At 36.3% G+C, this 17,644-nt stretch overlaps 1 protein-coding gene across 1 annotated transcript in view; it reads left to right on the top strand.

Moving 5' to 3' along the window:
- The window catches only part of APPL1 (adaptor protein, phosphotyrosine interacting with PH domain and leucine zipper 1), a 43,542-nt gene that overhangs the window by 21,342 nt on the left and 4,556 nt on the right, over positions 1-17,644 (top strand). The window contains exons 8-21 of the mRNA XM_034997942.1: positions 2,683-2,829; positions 3,676-3,758; positions 4,453-4,611; positions 5,513-5,701; positions 7,314-7,356; positions 8,719-8,775; positions 11,077-11,168; positions 11,542-11,724; positions 13,481-13,533; positions 14,277-14,451; positions 14,542-14,578; positions 15,196-15,342; positions 16,109-16,159; positions 16,652-16,741. Of these exons, the coding sequence (XP_034853833.1) occupies positions 2,683-2,829; positions 3,676-3,758; positions 4,453-4,611; positions 5,513-5,701; positions 7,314-7,356; positions 8,719-8,775; positions 11,077-11,168; positions 11,542-11,724; positions 13,481-13,533; positions 14,277-14,451; positions 14,542-14,578; positions 15,196-15,342; positions 16,109-16,159; positions 16,652-16,741 (1,506 nt within the window). The remainder of the gene's footprint in view (positions 1-2,682; positions 2,830-3,675; positions 3,759-4,452; positions 4,612-5,512; positions 5,702-7,313; positions 7,357-8,718; positions 8,776-11,076; positions 11,169-11,541; positions 11,725-13,480; positions 13,534-14,276; positions 14,452-14,541; positions 14,579-15,195; positions 15,343-16,108; positions 16,160-16,651; positions 16,742-17,644) is intronic.

Genomic DNA, 17,644 nt, shown 5'->3' with positions numbered 1-17,644 from the left:
TGAAATGAAAATGTTAATACAAAACTTTCACAACCTAGCCACTTGGTTGTTGCATACATAATTGAATGAAATTCTGTTATGAGGACCTCCGCATTTACAGGGAATACATATATATATGCATATATATATAGTTTTTGATACTTCTCCAAATCCAGAAATATTTCACTGTATTTCAGGAGAAATGCATTTGAGTAAAGAACAAAGAACAAAATATTAACAAGTTCATCTAGATGCTCCTTAAGCTCATTTTTTCCTAATCCAAGGTTTGACGACAAGATGTCCACTAAATGTTAGCGAGTGAGGTGGTCTCTGTTGGTGTCTGCAGCCTTGGCCACAGCTGCTGGTAGGGGCACTGTGATCACTTGGGGGAATGCAGGACTGGGTATGATTTACTGTGCAACAGCTCCTGTGACGTGGTAAAGGGAGTACCTTAACCATTTCTGACTGCAGTTCTCACAAAGTTCAGTACAAAGAGCTTTCCATTTCTTCTTTTTTTTTTAAAGATTTTATTCATTTACTTGACAGAGCACAAGCAGGGGAGGGGTAGAGGGACAGGGAGAAGCAGGCTCCCCGCCGAGCAGGGAGCCCAACGTGGGGCTCGATCCCAGGACCCTGGGACCATGACCTGAGTCGAAGGCAGACGCTCAACGACTGAGCCACCCAGGCGCCCTGAGCTTTCCATTTCTAATTTTAGTTCACTGAATACTTGATGGTGCAAATATTAATAAAAAACATACATTTTGAGATCTATGTTACTTTGTTACTTTGCCTTAGAGAAATAGTTAAAGGGTCTAGCTATGAATTTTGTTGTATTTTACATTGCTTCTGGCTCTTCCAGTTTCATTGTTTTTATTCTAGGTAGTTTAAAAAACATTATTTTACCAATTTTATTTGAAAAAATTTTGAGCATCTGCTATATGTTGGGTACCATGGGGTGATAGTGTGAATAGGCTCCACTCCTAGCCTCAGGGAGTGAATAATACACACGTAATTGAAGGCTTCCTGTGTGAAGGCATGTAGCTGGAGTAGATGCCAGCGTACAAGGATGAAGAGAACACGTGAATTAACAGTGAGTTAAGTACAATAATAGCAGTCTTAACAAAATGTTGGGAGAGCACAAGCAAAGCAGCAGTTAACTTTGGTAAATTGGGAAAGGCTATACTTTTAGGAGGTGCTATTTGCTTGATTGAAGATGAGTGAACGTCACTGGTTTGGGCCTGGGGAGAGGGTATTCCTGGAAGCAAAACAGTCTTTGCAGAAGCACATGGTAGACACCGGAGAATGTAAAGCTTAAGAGCACTGGTTCTGGAGTCTCACTGCTGAAGGACAGATCTCAGCTTTGCCACTTATTTGCCTCAGGTCACACCCTGGTACTTAATTTCAAGCCTTTATTTCTCTATCAAAAAAACTGAGTAGTTGTGATGATGAAACGGGATAATACAAGCAGGGTACCTGGCTTGTAGCAAGTTTTTAAAATTCTAGCAATAATTATTGTGATAATGGCATGTGTCTGGGGCATATATTTGGGGAGGTATGGCAGAGATACAAGAAAGTAGTTTGAGGTCAGATTACTATGTCACTGACTTTGAAATTTGATTTAGAGGGAGTGGGCAGCCTGCTTAAAGGAATCCTACTTAAAGCATTATAAGTGGAAAACACCATGCAGTCGTGTTACACAATACAAATACTAATGGAAATGTGAAGGGGACGGGACTAGAGGGAATCCAATTGAAAAGGTACCAGAATAGTTTGCAAAGACATTAGGAGAGCCTCAGGTCGTTGTTGAAAGAGGAGAGGAAGGAATACTTTTGGAAGTAGAATTTGTAAGTAGAATTGACATGACATAGTAGGAGGAGGAAACAAAAAGGAATCCTGTGATTCTTGGATGATGGGGTAGATCTTGAAACAATTAAGAGAGCTAAGAAACAGGGGCATCTAGATGGCTCAGTTGGTTTAGCATCTGCCTTCAGCTCAGGTCATGATCTGGGGGTCCTGGGTTCGGGCCCCGTATCAGGCTCCTTGCCCAGCGGGGAGTCTGCTTCTCCTTCTCCCTCTGCCCCTCCCTACTGCCCACTCTTGCTTTTGCTCTCACTCTCAAATAAATAAAAAAAATCTTAAAAAAGAAAAAAAGCTAAGAAACAGAGGGATGGCTTTGTGGGGAAGATACTGTATTCAGTTTTGTACATGTCCAGCACATTTACACACTCGTGTGCACACACACACACAAAAGCCCAGCTGGAGATGTGCTTCCTCTGACACTTAGGAGAGTGAAGAGCAAGGGGCACCTGGGTGGCTCAATTGGTGGGGCATCTGCCTTCGGCTCAGCTCATGATCCCAGGATCGTGGGACCGAGCCCTGGATTGGGCTCCCCGCTCAGTGGGGAGTCTGCTTCTCCCTCTCCATGCTCATGCTTTCTCTCTTGTTCTCTCTCTCTCTCTCAAATAAATAAATAAAATTTTAAAAAAGTGAAGGGTGAGAGATTAAAATTTGGGAGTCATTGGTGTATTAGAATATTCTTAGTACTTGATTTGGTATTCTAAGGAAAGCAAGAAGAGAGAAGAGCCTAATGCGTATTACATTTTTTTCCTTGGGTAGGCTCTTCCCTACAGCCACTACTAAAGATAATTAAAGATAATTACATAATTAAATAAGTAATAGTATTTTTAATGTTTATACTCAAAGGTAAAGTATGAAGTCACAGAAGATGTCTACACTTCCAGAAAAAAACAACACCAGACCATGATGCATTATTTTTGTGCATTAAATACTCTTCAATACAAAAAGAAAATAGCATTGTTAGAACCTCTACTCGGGTACATGCAAGCTCAGGTAAATACTATATTGTGTTTTGGATTATAACTGTCCTAAAAACTTTCTATTAAGTTTGATATTTATGTTAAGTATAAGGGTATTACAGACTAAGGTCAAAATACTCTATTTGGATCTGTGTTTTCAAAAGTAATTTAAAATGTCCTCAGAATGCTATTTTGAGGAAGTTAGAATGGTTTTCCTTGCAAATGAAGATTTCACATACTTTTTAGGGTAAATGAAACCACTTACCTGGTATTTAGGCCTTGTCCATCATAGGGGGACAGGGAACAGAAAGCTAAATGAATTCTGGAGTTACTCCTACTGATGGAACTTTCATTCACTCTGGCTTTGGAATAGATTTGAAAGAGAATGGGCAAGTTTGAGCTTGTCTCCTCTTCCTTGCATACCTCCTGAATTAAAAATAATAGATGAACTCCAAAGTGTCCCAAGAGGTTTGCATCAGGAAGGAGGCTAGAAAAGTAAATTTGGGTAATATGAGATGGCACACCCCTAAAAATTAAGAGTTTAAAGAAATTCAAATATGCCTTCAAATATGAGTGCTTATTATTCCTCAATATAAAATTTATCTTTGTAAAACATGAAATAGTTTATATAACTTATTTAAAGTGTTTTAACATTTTCCAATTTTATAAATTGCTTACAGAGATGTACGGTGAAATTGAAGTCTGGTTTCTACAGTGGCTCTAAGCCCAGTAGAAGTCATTGTAAACTAGTACACAAATGGGAATACTCCTTTGTTCTTTACCATGTATTTTGGAGATTGTTTATATGATTCACTGTGTTTCTTGTAAATGTGTGGGTTTCTGTTGTTCATCCTCCCACTCACACACCCTCTTGCCCCAGATAAGTTTCTTTAAGATGGGTTCTGAAAATCTCAATGACCAGCTGGAAGAATTCTTGACTAATATTGGAACAAGTGTACAGAAGTAAGTACTTTCTTCCTTAAAATTGAAAATGAAGTTATGAGACTAAGTTAACAGCTAAATGCCATAATCTAAAAATATTTAGCATTGAATTTCCTGAGGGGCTGTCTTCCTCGCCCATGAGACTATGTCTCACGTGGCTCATGGATCCTTCTTGGGTTATTCACCATCTTTTCCATGGAATCTGAACTCTGAATTTCATAGCTCTGTCAAGTCTGATGGTATTTTATTCTAAACTCTGTTTTATAAAAATCTGTATATAACAGACACATAATAGTAATTATCCATAAGTTCATTATCTTCACAATTATCTGAATTGTGGGGGATGGTTGGGAGTTACTAAATAAATCTTGCTTTCTAAGCCATGAAAGCTTAAAGAGAGCAAGCAGTTCTAAGCAGGTTCAAAATTCTGAGCAGTGATGTGGTCAATCTGAGATATGCAGGACAGTTTGAAAATTATTCCAACGTTAGGCATTCAGTGTGGCTTCATTTGTTTTTTAACTTGGTATTGTTTCCAGAATATCTAGTTTCAAATAAAATGTAAAGCTTTTTCATCATGTGTTCATGTTACTTTAACCACCCATGCTACTGTTTGCTCTCTTTAAGAAAAAATATGCAAAGCAAATATATAGCTAAATATGATTGATAAGGAGTCCTCTGTTGTGGTTGGTAGTAAATAATATGTTTTCTGTGTTAGCGTTCGTAGGGAAATGGACAATGATGTAGAGACCATGCAGCAGACAATAGAAGATTTGGAGGTAGCCAGTGACCCCTTATATGTGCCTGACCCAGATCCCACGAAATTTCCTGTTAATCGAAACTTAACCCGGAAGGCTGGATACCTTAATGCTAGGAAGTAAGAAAACTATAGTTATTTTCTTTCTTTCTTTTTTCTTTCTTTCTTTTTTTATAAAGATTTTATTTATTTGTCAGAGAGAGAGGGCACAAGCAGGGGGAGCGGCAGGCAGAGGAAGAAGCAGGCTCCCCGCCGAGCAACAAGCCCGATGTGGGACTTGATCCCAGGACCCTGGGATCATGACCTGGGCTGAAGGCAGACGCTTAATCGACTGAGCCACCCAGGCGTCCCTATAGTTATTTTCATATGTTGTTTATCATCTAAGGTAGTATGAGGTGAATATATGATTGATATTGTCTGCTAAATTATTTTGTTTTACTAAAGGTTGAATCTTATTAGTTAGCGGTATTTGTGTTTTTGTCAGCTTTTTGCCAGGTGGAGTACATGAATAATTTTCAGAAGTAAAATTCTGTTTAGATACTTACTGAATAATTTAGAATTATTTTAAAAGTGAAACAAATTTGAATTTAGATAAATCTAGCATTACATAAATGCTATTAAATATCATTTTTATTATACATTTAAAATGTATGTAATTATACCATAGGTCAACTTTTAGTTTTTATTTAAAGATAGGGTAAAGCAAGTTAACCTTAGAAGGAAGTAAGATGAATTCTTTTCTTTTGAATTTATTCTCCTGAAGGTTGAACTATAATTTATGGAACATTATTCTAACAGTTGCAATTTGATAACTTCCAGCTTTTTTTTTTGAAATACACACACAAACACAAAAGTGGTTCAACATACATGAATTTATTTTAGAGACTGAAAAACATATATTTTCTAGGCATCTTTGTGCCTTTTTGCAAGCTGGTTCTTTGTGATGTGCTTTATCTTGTGTCTGGCTTATGAGATTTCAGATGTGTTGTTACTGAAGAGTGAATGTACTTTCTTCATTTAGTAAAACAGGCTTGGTGTCATCTACCTGGGACAGACAGTTTTACTTCACGCAGGGTGGAAACTTAATGAGTCAGGCGCGTGGGGATGTGGCAGGCGGCCTGGCCATGGACATTGACAACTGCTCAGTAATGGCTGTGGACTGTGAAGACAGGCGATACTGTTTTCAGATCACTTCCTTTGACGGAAAAAAGTTAGTATTTTTTCCTGCTATTAATAAAATCTGGCATATTTTAAGTTACTGAAATGCACAATAATTCCTTCTCATTCAGACATTTTATAGCTACTTTAGGCTTATTATGTATTAAGATAATTTTCTTTTTTAATCACATAGAAATGAGTTGAATTTTCCTTTCTGACTTGGTTAAATGATGTCTTAATATTTTGAGGTTGTTAAACAAGGGCATATGATAGATAAAAACTTGTGATTTCATGTTAGGGTACCATTCACTGAAAATTCTGCACCGTATGGGGGAAGGCAGCACAAGTTAGTGGAAAGAGCCCTAACCCTGGGGTCAGAAAGTTCAAATTCAGGATCTACTACTTACTGTGTGGTCTTAGACAAGTTACATAATCTCTGTTTTTTTACATGTGAAATGGGGGTTGTGGGAGTTATAATCCCTATATGGAAGAGAAATCTAACATATATAATGTGCCCAACATGTAGTAAGTGCAAACACTAATGTTATTTTTAAATGTTAAATATTTCTGGTTAAATTAATGATTTAGTCCACTAATGTGTATGTGACATTTTTAAGACTTCTGTTACCTTTGCATTAAATGAGAATCCATAGAGTAGCCTTTAGAACAAATTTTTGGAAAATACAGAAAAATATAGAAAAGGAGTATTGAATATTGAAAGAAAGCTATAATCTAACTAGAAGGGACAATTAACTTTCTGGTCTGTTGCCTTACAGTTTTTATTCTAACTACATTTTTAAAAAATACTTGAGGAAATACTGTATATACACTTTGGATCTGCAGCTACTTACTAAAAACATTTCACAATGGCCACATTATAATCCATCTAAGGATATATACCATAATCTAAAATTTTTTCTAATGATAGATGTTTAAGTTATCTGCAGTTTTTTTCCTACTTAAAGTACCGTTTTTGATCTTACTGTTCTGAAGCAACATGTTAAGGTGTTATGGTTCATGGTCTTTTATCAGTTGTTTAATTTCACTTATCATGCTGGATGTTGGGAGTCCCTGTGTTTACCAAATTGTTAATATGTTAGTACAGGAATTTACATTTTTTTCAATTCTATTGCTAATAATGCTTAACATGATTTCCCATTTCACATTCCTAGTGTGATTCAAAATTAGTAATTTTTCTCTAATTCTTAAAATAACATCTATAGAAAAGGTAAGTATCCCAATGTTAGTGATTGCTATATTCAAAAATTTTATTTGACTGTGTTTATGGAGAAATAATGAGTACAATTAGTGTTTTCTGTTAGAATCACTGATTTACATTTGAAATATATATGGTAAGTGTCAGAAAGTTGAAATGCATTGTCTTATTGGCAGTGTACCTTTGTTATGGGCTATCTTCTGAAAACCAGCACCTGTTTCTTTTTTGGTACGTCTTGGCATGGATAGCCAGAGTCAAAAGTTGTTAAAATCTGAGTCCAGATGCCCCAGGTGGTCTCCTTTTCCTAACTAAGATACTGATTGGTTGTGTGTTTTGGGTTTTTTTAGTTTTGATACCGATTGGTTTTATATGTACTTTCAAAGATAAAAAATTTTCTCAGATCTTTTTTTAAATTGAGGGTCAAACTTCTTTCTTTTTTATTTTTCAGATCTTCAATTTTGCAAGCAGAAAGTAAAAAAGACCATGAGGAGGTAAAATTTTATCTAAAGTTCTTCAGCAACATCTTAAGATATTTCAGTAACTAAATATTAAGATAGAAATGTGGAAAATCCTAGTTAATTAAAAAAATTTTTTTTCATAAAAATCTATTGTCCTCAAGCAACCTCAAGTTTCACAGGGACTTTTATAGCTAAACCTATAAGAGGAGACTTTAGAGATCATTGGTGTCTGTCTTTTTAAAGGCTCAACTTCAGAAATGACCTTGTGACTGTTGCTTTCTGGCAAGCTGTTAGTATCATGAGGTGACACTTTTATTCCCTTCTCTCACCAACTTTCTGAGACAGTATTTGCTGCATTAAGGACATAGTGGCAGCTGATATAGCATGGCAGGAAGCAAGTAAAACTTAAAACCTTGGAGAAATGAAAGACAGAAAAACAAAAATTTGGGAGAATCTGTTCTTCCTCACGAGTCTCTTATTTTTGGCTCCATTTTTACTTCTAGTACACCAAATATGGAAGGTAAGTTACCGCCAAGAACTGACGCTTCAGAAACTTGGTCCTGAGACATATTCTTCAATGAAAATATACTGTAGTTGATTTTGAGCCACTTTATCTGTTATTAAAACTGTGTTGGTAAAAAACAAGGTTAGAAATTATATAGAGATTTATTTTTATTTACCTCTTGTGGAAAAGAGTAGGTATTAAAACTTGTTTTTGCTTTGTGAGGAACACAAATAAATGTCTGCTCTCTGCTGGGTTTACCATACAGATTATTAGTTTAATGAGGCTCATCATGGACTGGAGTCCTCAAGTGTGAAGTAGAAAATGTGGAAGAGAGCATTTTTTATGTTAATTAGCTATAAATCCAAAAGAAGGGAGGTATGTAAAATGCATTCACTGGGAATATATTTAGCTCTTAACTTTTTTTTTTTATTGGTGTTAATCATGATATCTGAGTCCAGGCTATCTTATTTGATGGGGATTAAGAGGGGGGAGTGATTTAAAAGACAAATATAGACTATTAAATATAACTTAACATTATTGGTATATTTTTATTTGCTTTTATGAAGCTAATTTGGGCTTTGTTTTTTTTTTAAGACTTTATTTGAGAGAGAGAGAGCACCAGTGGAGGGGAGGGGCAGAGGGAGAGGGAGACCCAAGACTCCCCCTGAGCAGGAAGCCTGCCTTGGGGCTTGATCCCAGGACCCTGAGATCATGACCTGAGCCGAAGTCAGACACCTAACCAAATGAGCCACCCAGGCCACCCCAGTTATGTGTTTCTAATGTGTTTCTAATGAAACTTCTATGCAGTGAAATATTGAGGATTCTTTTAGAAGAGAAGCAGTATAGGAAAAAAAATATTAATCACATTTTTCTGTTTTTTTCTCTTGCAGTGGATCTGTACAATAAATAACATATCCAAACAAATATATTTAAGTGAAAATCCGGAGGTAATATTATTATTTTATGGTATCCAGACCTGGCAAAAATGAATAATTATTAATTTATTATTTATGTTGTAATTCCTCAAGCTCTGAAATCTTTTAATTTGCCCTTGAATGAGTAACTGCTTTAATGTATCCATGTATGAGCATTTGGTCTTCCTAGAAAGATAAATTATTTCAAAAGTAACTGAAATTGGGCAGCTAACAAGTTTTTACTGGGCATCAATGCTGTGTTTAGCTTTGGGTTGAGCACCATGGAGAAGAATACAAAAGAAAAAGAAGCCATGGCTTTGCCCTCCAAGAGCCTGTGTCTATGGAAATACAATACTAAAACTTTTACATTGTGTATAAAACTATGTAACAAAATGTACGGTAATGACTAAAAGCTTAAGATTTGAGAATATTAAGATCAGTGTGGACTTTAGTTTTAGAGAAAATTGTGGAGATGGTAGAATCCTGAGCTGGCTAAGATTTGTTCATGTTTTGAGGAAAAGAGAAGTTGCAGATATGAGAAGCAAAAGCATAAAGGCAGAAATGGTGTGTTTATGAAACCAGTAGTATAATTGGAGTTGAAGGTTCTTGTTAGAGAAAAATAGCTGAAATGTACATACAGAACACCTGGGGATCTTGTTAAAATGCAGATTATGTCTAGGGTGAGGTGGCCTGAACTCTTAAGTTTTGCCAGTTATGCTTTGAGTAGCAAGGGTATCAAACCAGATGAACTTAGCTGTACAGGTGAATCCAAATATACACGCAGAACCCAGTGGTGCAGAGAACTCTGGAAGGAATCAAGTGGATCCACAATGCAGCGTAGTTGGGAAAAGACTTTGGTTTAGGGCAGGAGCTATGTGACCCCTGCTAATCTCAGTGGGCCCATCTGTGCAGTAAACCTGGCCGCCTCTCAGGGCTATGCGGGGCTGATGATTTCAGTTGAGGCAGAGCAGGGCTGATTTCTCTAGGAAGCCCTACCCTTCTAAGTCCTAAAACTGTTGTTGGTATAATGGTTGATTAGACAGGGGCATCTGGGAACATGCAGGAGGCCATTATCCTAGTTCAGGCATGAACTGAGGGTCTGGACAGGGTGGTAACCAAGAGAAGAGAGAAGAAATAATTTGCACGGTATAAAGAGGTAAAAAGAAATCGACTGGACTAGTTAGTAACTGACCAATGTAAAGGATGAAGGAGATGAATTAAAGATGACTTTCAGGTTTTAAGCTCAAGTGAACGGAAGAACAGTTTGAAAGAGTTCTGTTTTTATCATAATGGCTTTGCGGTACCAGCCAAGACACACAGGATTTAGATGCCTAGGAACAAGTGTTGAACCAAAGAAACAATATTCATGACCTCCAAAATATTAGTAACTTCTGTTTTATAATAATCTTATGAGTGTAATCTAAGAAAATCAGTGCTAATTGTAGAGGAACCTTTTGCTTGCAGTAATTTGATCTCTTGCCAGGTTAGCTTTTCCTTTCTGTTATGTTACTTGGGAGCACCAAAAAATTAAAATGGAAGTTGGATGACCTGTTAATACCTAGGGAATACATGGTGAATACAGTGTTTGGATTTGAATAATTGAGGGTTATCTTACTTTTCCCCACAAATTATCAGAACTCTAAATTTTAAGTAGTATCCAGAATTACTTTTATCCAGATTATCCAGAATTACTTTTTCTGTACTTAATGAGAGAAGAAATTCTGATTAGTTTGTGGCATTGTCTTGATATTTTTGCTAACTATAAGACACAGAAATGCAAAAATGTTATGATTTTTTTTCCTAATGTAAATACTATTTTATGTAGCTAGCTGGTGTTTGAAATAAAACAATAAGTTTAAAAATACTTCTTATAGGAAGCTTTTCTTTCAGATTTTGGGCCAGAAAATATCGATATAACTTCATCAATTAAATACATAGATGTTTCTGAGCATAAATATATTCTGGAAGATCATGAAAACTTCAGCAGTATAGTTATAAAATATTTTAATATTTTTGATATTTTGGCTATTCCTACTCCTAAATTTAATTTAGCAAATTTATTGAGTACCTATATAGTAGGTGCTGTATTAGTGCTAATAATCCAAAAAATCTGGTAGTTAAATATTTAAAGATCTATCTCTGTAAGAAGTAAGAGGAAGCTTAAGTTATAATGTTACGAAGTTCAATATGTATCTTAATGTTAAGGCAATGTGGAACTACTTTAGTAACTCCAATTTGCATTTTAAATGTAACTCAAGAACATTCTGACAGTTGTATCCAAACTTTTGGTTTCCTTGCTTTACTAATTCTAGTCCTTTTTAAAAAACAAAATAGGAAATTGCTGCACGAGTAAATCAGTCCGCTTTGGAGGCGGTCACTCCTTCCCCGTCTTTCCAGCAGAGGCACGAGAGTCTGCGGCCGGCAGCGTGAGTTACCAGACTTTGGGTTATTTAAAAGTATATGGGCTATTGAAAGTGTTAGTGAACACTTCGATTTTAGCAGTGCTACTTACATTAGTATGAAATAGTTTCTCCAAAACATAGAAAGGATTTTCAAGTTGGTAAATTTACCAGCAAGAGTGCTAAATAAGTAACAATTCCAAATTGCCCTAGTGCTTTATCTATAGATTGAGATCATTTATGTTTTTGAATTTAGTCATTGGCAAGAAAAGTCTGTTATTGAAATTTCTTCTACTCTTCTCTTTGGCTTATAAAACTGTATTTTTCTTTCTCATAGTTTGTATTCAGTTTCAAAAAGAGAAAACTAAATGCAATGTCTCTGGTTTTCTTCTGTGTTTAGACAATCTCGGCCACTGACAGCTCGAACTAGCAGCTCGGGATCCTTAGGATCTGAGTCCACAAATTTGGCTGCCCTTTCTCTAGATTCTCTCGTTGCTCCAGATACTCCAATACAGTTTGACATCATTTCTCCCGTGTGTGAAGATCAGCCTGGCCAGGCAAAAGCCTTTGGCCAGGGAGGCAGGTGGGCGATGGCATCACAGGGATATTGTTCTATGGTCTGTAAGGCTTATGATTCCATTTTTTGCAGTTGAGAGTCCTCTCTCACATATATGTATCAATTATGTTGTACTTTCTTTAATTACCTAATTTCAGTAGTCGGGAAAGAATCATGCAGGTTTTTCTCTTTGTTTTCTGCCTCAGTTAAACAAGTGAAGATAATTTAGTTCTAAAAATATTTAATTTTGGGGCGCCTGGGTGGCTCAGTTGGTTAAACGACTGCCTTCTGCTCAGGTCATGATCCTGGAGTCCCTGGATCGAGTCCCGCATTGGGCTCCCTGCTCAGCAGGGAGTCTGCTTCTCCCTCTGACCCTCCCCCCTCTCATGTGCTCTCTCTCATTCTCTCTCTCTCAAATAAATAAATAAAATCTTAAAAAAAAAATTTAATTTTGAATTGCTTATCAGATCTACTTCTGGTATTTGCTCTTAAAATTGCAGAAGAAAGTTGATAGTCCTATCTTTAGGTCATGACAATATTTTAGAAATTGAGAGTAATACATGTATTGTAGGTTTGTAAGAAAAATACCATCTTGGGGCGCCTGGGTGGCTCAGCTGTTAAGCGTCCACCTTTAGCTCAGGTCATGATCCCAGGGTCCTGGGATCCAGCCCCGCATCAGGCTCCCTGCTCAGCAGGAAGCCTGCTTCTCCCCCTCACACTCCCTTTGCTTGTGTTCCCTCTCTCGCTGTCTCTCTCTCTGTCAAATAAATTAAATAAATAAAATCTTTAAAAAAAAAATCATCTTGGGTCAGAATAAGAAATCTCCAGGAAGGTACTAAAACATTATCATGCTGTGAGTTATTAATAAATCATCTTTTGGTTATATACGAGAAATGTGAAAGCTGTTAGAATTTTTCTTTGGCTCTGGGATGAAGGAAAACGTCACGGCAAATCATTTATTTAAGTAGGTTGGACGCCTAATAAATTGATACTAATTTGGATATACATGGTTGTGACCAAGAAAAAATAATTTGTATTTGATCACAGAAATATACTTAGCATTTGATATAGTAGTTCAGACATGAATTAGAGAGATCGATTTCATGTTATCTTAATGCCAACATTTTAAAACCATTTAGCTCTCTTTTAGCCTACAAAACCTATTTTGAATTGTATTTTTTTTCCTTCATTGTGGGTATGCCAAGAGCCAACTCACACTGAAGAGGGAGGTAGCTCCCATCACTAATTAGCTTTTCTTCTTGCATTCTGTTACACATGCCTTAAGAAATACAGGTTTAAAACTAGAAAATGTTCAAATTAGCATAATTAACTTGCAATATGTACTTGGAGGACCTAAAAAGAGGTTTTTGCAATCCTAGGAAATCCCTGGCATTTTTCTCAAGTAGCTAAAATTGAAGCTAAATCAGCTGTTCTGCCCCTCTTTATTTAAATTCAAGGACTTTTGCAACGTGGTTTATAGGATGTTGGGTGTTGTGTGTGTGTGTGTATATGTATGTATGTCTACATTTCAGTTCATCCACCTCTTCTAGAATGCAGCAGCATTGAGTTCAGCCTACTAAGTGTGAAGGCAAGGGCCTTCATCAGAGTAAGGTGGTCATCAGTAGTGTTCCTTAACAGGATGGGGCATTTTAGAGCTTTTTAAAAATGTATGTACAAGTTTTCATGATGCTTAGTTTTTAACTCCAGTTTCAATGATTGAGATTTCTTCCATATGGCTCATAGTAACTGACCATTGGTTCCTAACTTTTTAAAAACTTTTCAGGCGCACAAATCCATTTGGAGAATCTGGAGGAGGTACAAAATCTGAAACTGAAGGTAAAACAGATGTGCAGTATTCTTATATTTTAAAAATTCTCAGCAGTAAACTGTGTGAAGAATTTGTTTATATTTATTCTGATGTATGTATTCTGATGTATGTTGTTTATATTTATTCTGATTTGTTTATATTCTGATGTATGTATTCTGATTATGTTTACATCTGATGATGTAAACAACAAATATGTTGTTTATATTTATTCTGATGTTTATATTTATTCTGATGCATGCATCAGAATAAATATAAGCTTCAAACTGTGAAGCTTTACTTCACAGTTTTCTTTTTGCTCATAGTACTCAAAGCAGCAGAACTTAATCAGGCTTAAAGATTTCATTAAAATTATAGAATATCATACTTTGGATGATATTCTCAATGCAGAAGATATCCTTTAAGCTTTTCCTAGGAGCTGATGTTTTCTTCTGGTACGGGAGCATTAACTTTTTTTCTTTTTTCAGTAACTATTTATTTTGATAAATTTCAAACTTAAAAGCTATAAGAATAGTACAAGGAATTTTTTTTTTTTTTACTCAGAACCATCAGTTGTTGAAGCCTAACCTTTTGCTATTTGAATTAGAGACCTTAATTTCCCTATAACTTGAACACTGTAGTTAGGAGTAATTTCTAAATACTTCTACTAGGTTGAATTTTTCACTAGAAAATCTAAAAGGTGACAGTGTATTTTATTCTTAAGGAAGGGAAGTGTGGAATTTAAAGATATGTAATGTACCTTGTTCTTTTGTAGATTCTATTCTTCATCAGTTATTTATTGTCCGATTCCTTGGTTCTATGGAGGTGAAATCAGATGACAATCCAGATGTTGTTTATGAAACAATGCGGCAAATCTTAGCTGCCCGGGCCATCCATAACATCTTTCGTATGACAGAATCACATTTATTGGTCACTTGTGATTGTTTAAAGTGAGTAATGACCTCCCCCTTAAAAAACTGTAGGAAAAAATGTTTAATTTCAGCCTAATTAAAATTTGTTTTCCAACTTTTTAATTATAGGTTAATTGATCCACAGACACAAGTTACACGGCTCACAGTGAGTTCTATGTGTTTAAAGCTTTATTGGAAGTCTCTTTGTGCATATACATGCCTATATCATTAAAATAATTCTGATCATATGTATTGAAATATGGTATTAATTATGATTGGCTAAGTTATAATTAAGACTATGTCCATCTCCCCTCCCCCCCCAAAATTTATAATTGAACATTCCATATACTTAAAGAATCAGTGCAATCTGGTATGATACGTAGTTTTTTAGTATATGATATATGCTGCTTGGTTAAGGGATAAACACTAATAGTCGGAATTAAAAGGTGAACATGATTGAGTTTATTTTATAATTATCTGCATTGAAATAGCTGGAAGTACATGCTCTTAATCATTTAACAGTATGGACCATATTTGTTAATGAATTTGATTTTGTAAAATGTGTAAATGACTAATAAATTCAGTATTCAACAATGTCTTATTCTGCCTGGTAATCGAAGCCAAATATGACATTTTTGTTCTTGGATTGCCATTCTGTTAAGAAAATTGGCTTTAATGTTCTGTTTATAATATTTTTATAATTTAGTACTTGAATTTGTCATGTAGAAGAGTGCACTTGTGTTTGAAAAATCTCATGTTTGCTTCTGATATTTTCTGTGGCAGTTTCCATTACCCAGTGTAGTTTTGTACGCTACACATCAGGAAAATAAGAGGCTTTTTGGATTTGTTCTTCGGACATCAGGAGGGAGAAGTGAAAGTAATCTGTCATCAGTCTGCTATATATTTGAATCGAACAATGAGGGGGAAAAGGTACATGACTTTTCAAAATGTGTTTCTGTTACAAAATATATATCATAGTCGAAGTTCTTAGTAAGATTTCTGGAAAAAAACAAATTTGGCTTAACCCAACAAAGTTGTTTGACCAAAGCCTGTTGGCTCTGAAGATAGCTGAGCTGGTGGGTGGCTTGGGCCTTCTGACTACAGACCGTGTCTTCCCTGGCCATTGGTAACTGCTGCAATCTTCTGGCCTCATTAACTTACTCTGGGAATGCAGTATATTCCCATAATCAGCCTTTTTCAGCTCTTTGCAGCTTAGAGCAGCATCAGCATCTCCTTGCTTCATTCTTTGCAGATCTTACCCTTTCAGTAAGGAATTTGAGAATGTGACAGAGGTGAGACCCAGCAGCAGAAACTGAGAGACTCTGAAGAAAATACACAGATGCTTCATTTGGGGGCTGGAACATTCTTTTTTTTTTTTTTTTTTTTAAGAGAGAGCATGAGCAGGGGGAAGGGATAGGGGGAGAGGGAGAGAATCTTAAGCATTCTCTGCACTGAGCGAAGAGCCCAACATGGGGCTTGATTTCACGACCCTGAGATCATGACCTGAGCTGAAATCAAGAGTCAGACACTTAACCAAATGAACCAGGTGCCCTGGGGCTGGAACATTCTTAAATCAGCTTTTGTTTGAAGCAGTATATTATAATGAGTTATAAATCTAGTTACATCAGCCATTTAGATACTTGAAATTATTACTTCGATGTGAGAACTGCCTGAGTTTTTCCTTTTCCCCTTTTAGATTTGCGATTCTGTTGGTCTGGCAAAACAGATAGCTTTGCATGCAGAACTGGTAAGAATCCAAAATAATTATCCAAGAATGTTATTTTTTATTTTTTTTAAGATTTATTTAGTTAGAGTGCATAGGCAGGGAGAGGGCCAGAGGGCCTGGGAGAGAGAGGATCTCAAGCAGACTATTTGATGAGCGCAGAGTCCTATGCAGGGCTTGATCTCATGACCCTAAGATCATGACCAGAACCAAAATCAACAGTTGGATGCTTAACCGACTGAGCCACCCAAGTGCCCCTCCAAGAATGTTAACTAAAGTAATATAAGATCTTTCATATTAGCAAGGAAATAAAATGATTTTGCTGTGCAAGGTTATCAGTGGATACTATTGCTGATACAACATTTAGAATTTGGATAAGTGACTATGAATGTAAATTTTTAGTGTGTTTTCATATAAATATAAAAAATGTGAAAAGGTTACAAAGATAATATTAATTGAAAAGTCTAAAATTTAAAATTATTTCATATTCATTAGTTGTATTCATCTGTTTTTCAGGATCGTCGGGCGTCAGAAAAACAAAAAGAAATACAGAGGGTAAAAGAGAAGCAACAGAAAGAACTCAGCAAACAAAAACAAATTGAAAAGGTATGAGTCCTAGTATCTAGATCTTCTCTGATGTAAGTTTATGAAATTTCCTTAATATAGGACTGATTTTCAGATTTGAATCTCCAAGTGAAAGTCTGTTTCTGCTTCCTCAGCCACTTTATAACCACATGGTTCATAGCACAGCAGAAAAGGAAGACATCGTCTTCTGAGAGGATGTTTACATTATAGTTACTGACATGTAGTTGACTTGCCATTTAGCAAACATACCAGAACTTTTATATTTCCATATTCCAGTGAAGGTTGTTTCTATCAAAGCAGGTCTTTTGAGAGGCCGTGTGTGTGTGTGTGTGTGTGTGTAGACTTAACTGCCATTGCTGACATCTTTATTGGTCTCCAGGAATGTATATATATTTATATAAATACTTAATGCTACCAGGAGTGTCAAATTATTGTCCATCCAACAGGATAATTTTAAGTTAGGCAAGTTTCAAAGCAAAATCTGGAGAATGCATTAGATAGTGATGCGTGAGATTGTAAGACCCAGTTATGGGTTGTGGCGTTGGCATAGCAGTGGAAGAGAAGAGACATTTGTAGGATACTTAATGAGTACAGATCAGCAGGAATTGGGAATGGATTGGACTTATGGACAAAGGAGAGGGATGTGATGCAGATGACAGTGAAGTTGAAGCTTCCTTGCTAGGTTAAGCTGAGGGCGGGCAACAACTGATTTAGCAAGATAAGTTGGACAGAGGGGGAAGGGTGGGATGTGGAGTGATCCATTATGAGTCTTTTATGTGGTAGACTGTGAGAGAGAACAATGGTCTGAATGTTGTGGTTGGCCATAAAAATGGAGAAGAGGGCGGGGCGCCTGGGTGGCTCAGCTAGTTAAGCGGCTGCCTTCGGCTCAGGTCATGATCCCGGGGTCCTGGGATCGAACCCCGC

Source organism: Mirounga leonina, unplaced genomic scaffold (genome assembly GCF_011800145.1).
Source record: "Mirounga leonina isolate KUSES-001 unplaced genomic scaffold, KU_Mleo_1.0 Mir_94, whole genome shotgun sequence".
Lineage (NCBI taxonomy): Eukaryota > Metazoa > Chordata > Mammalia > Carnivora > Phocidae > Mirounga > Mirounga leonina.
This window is presented reverse-complemented; position numbering and strand designations above follow the sequence as displayed.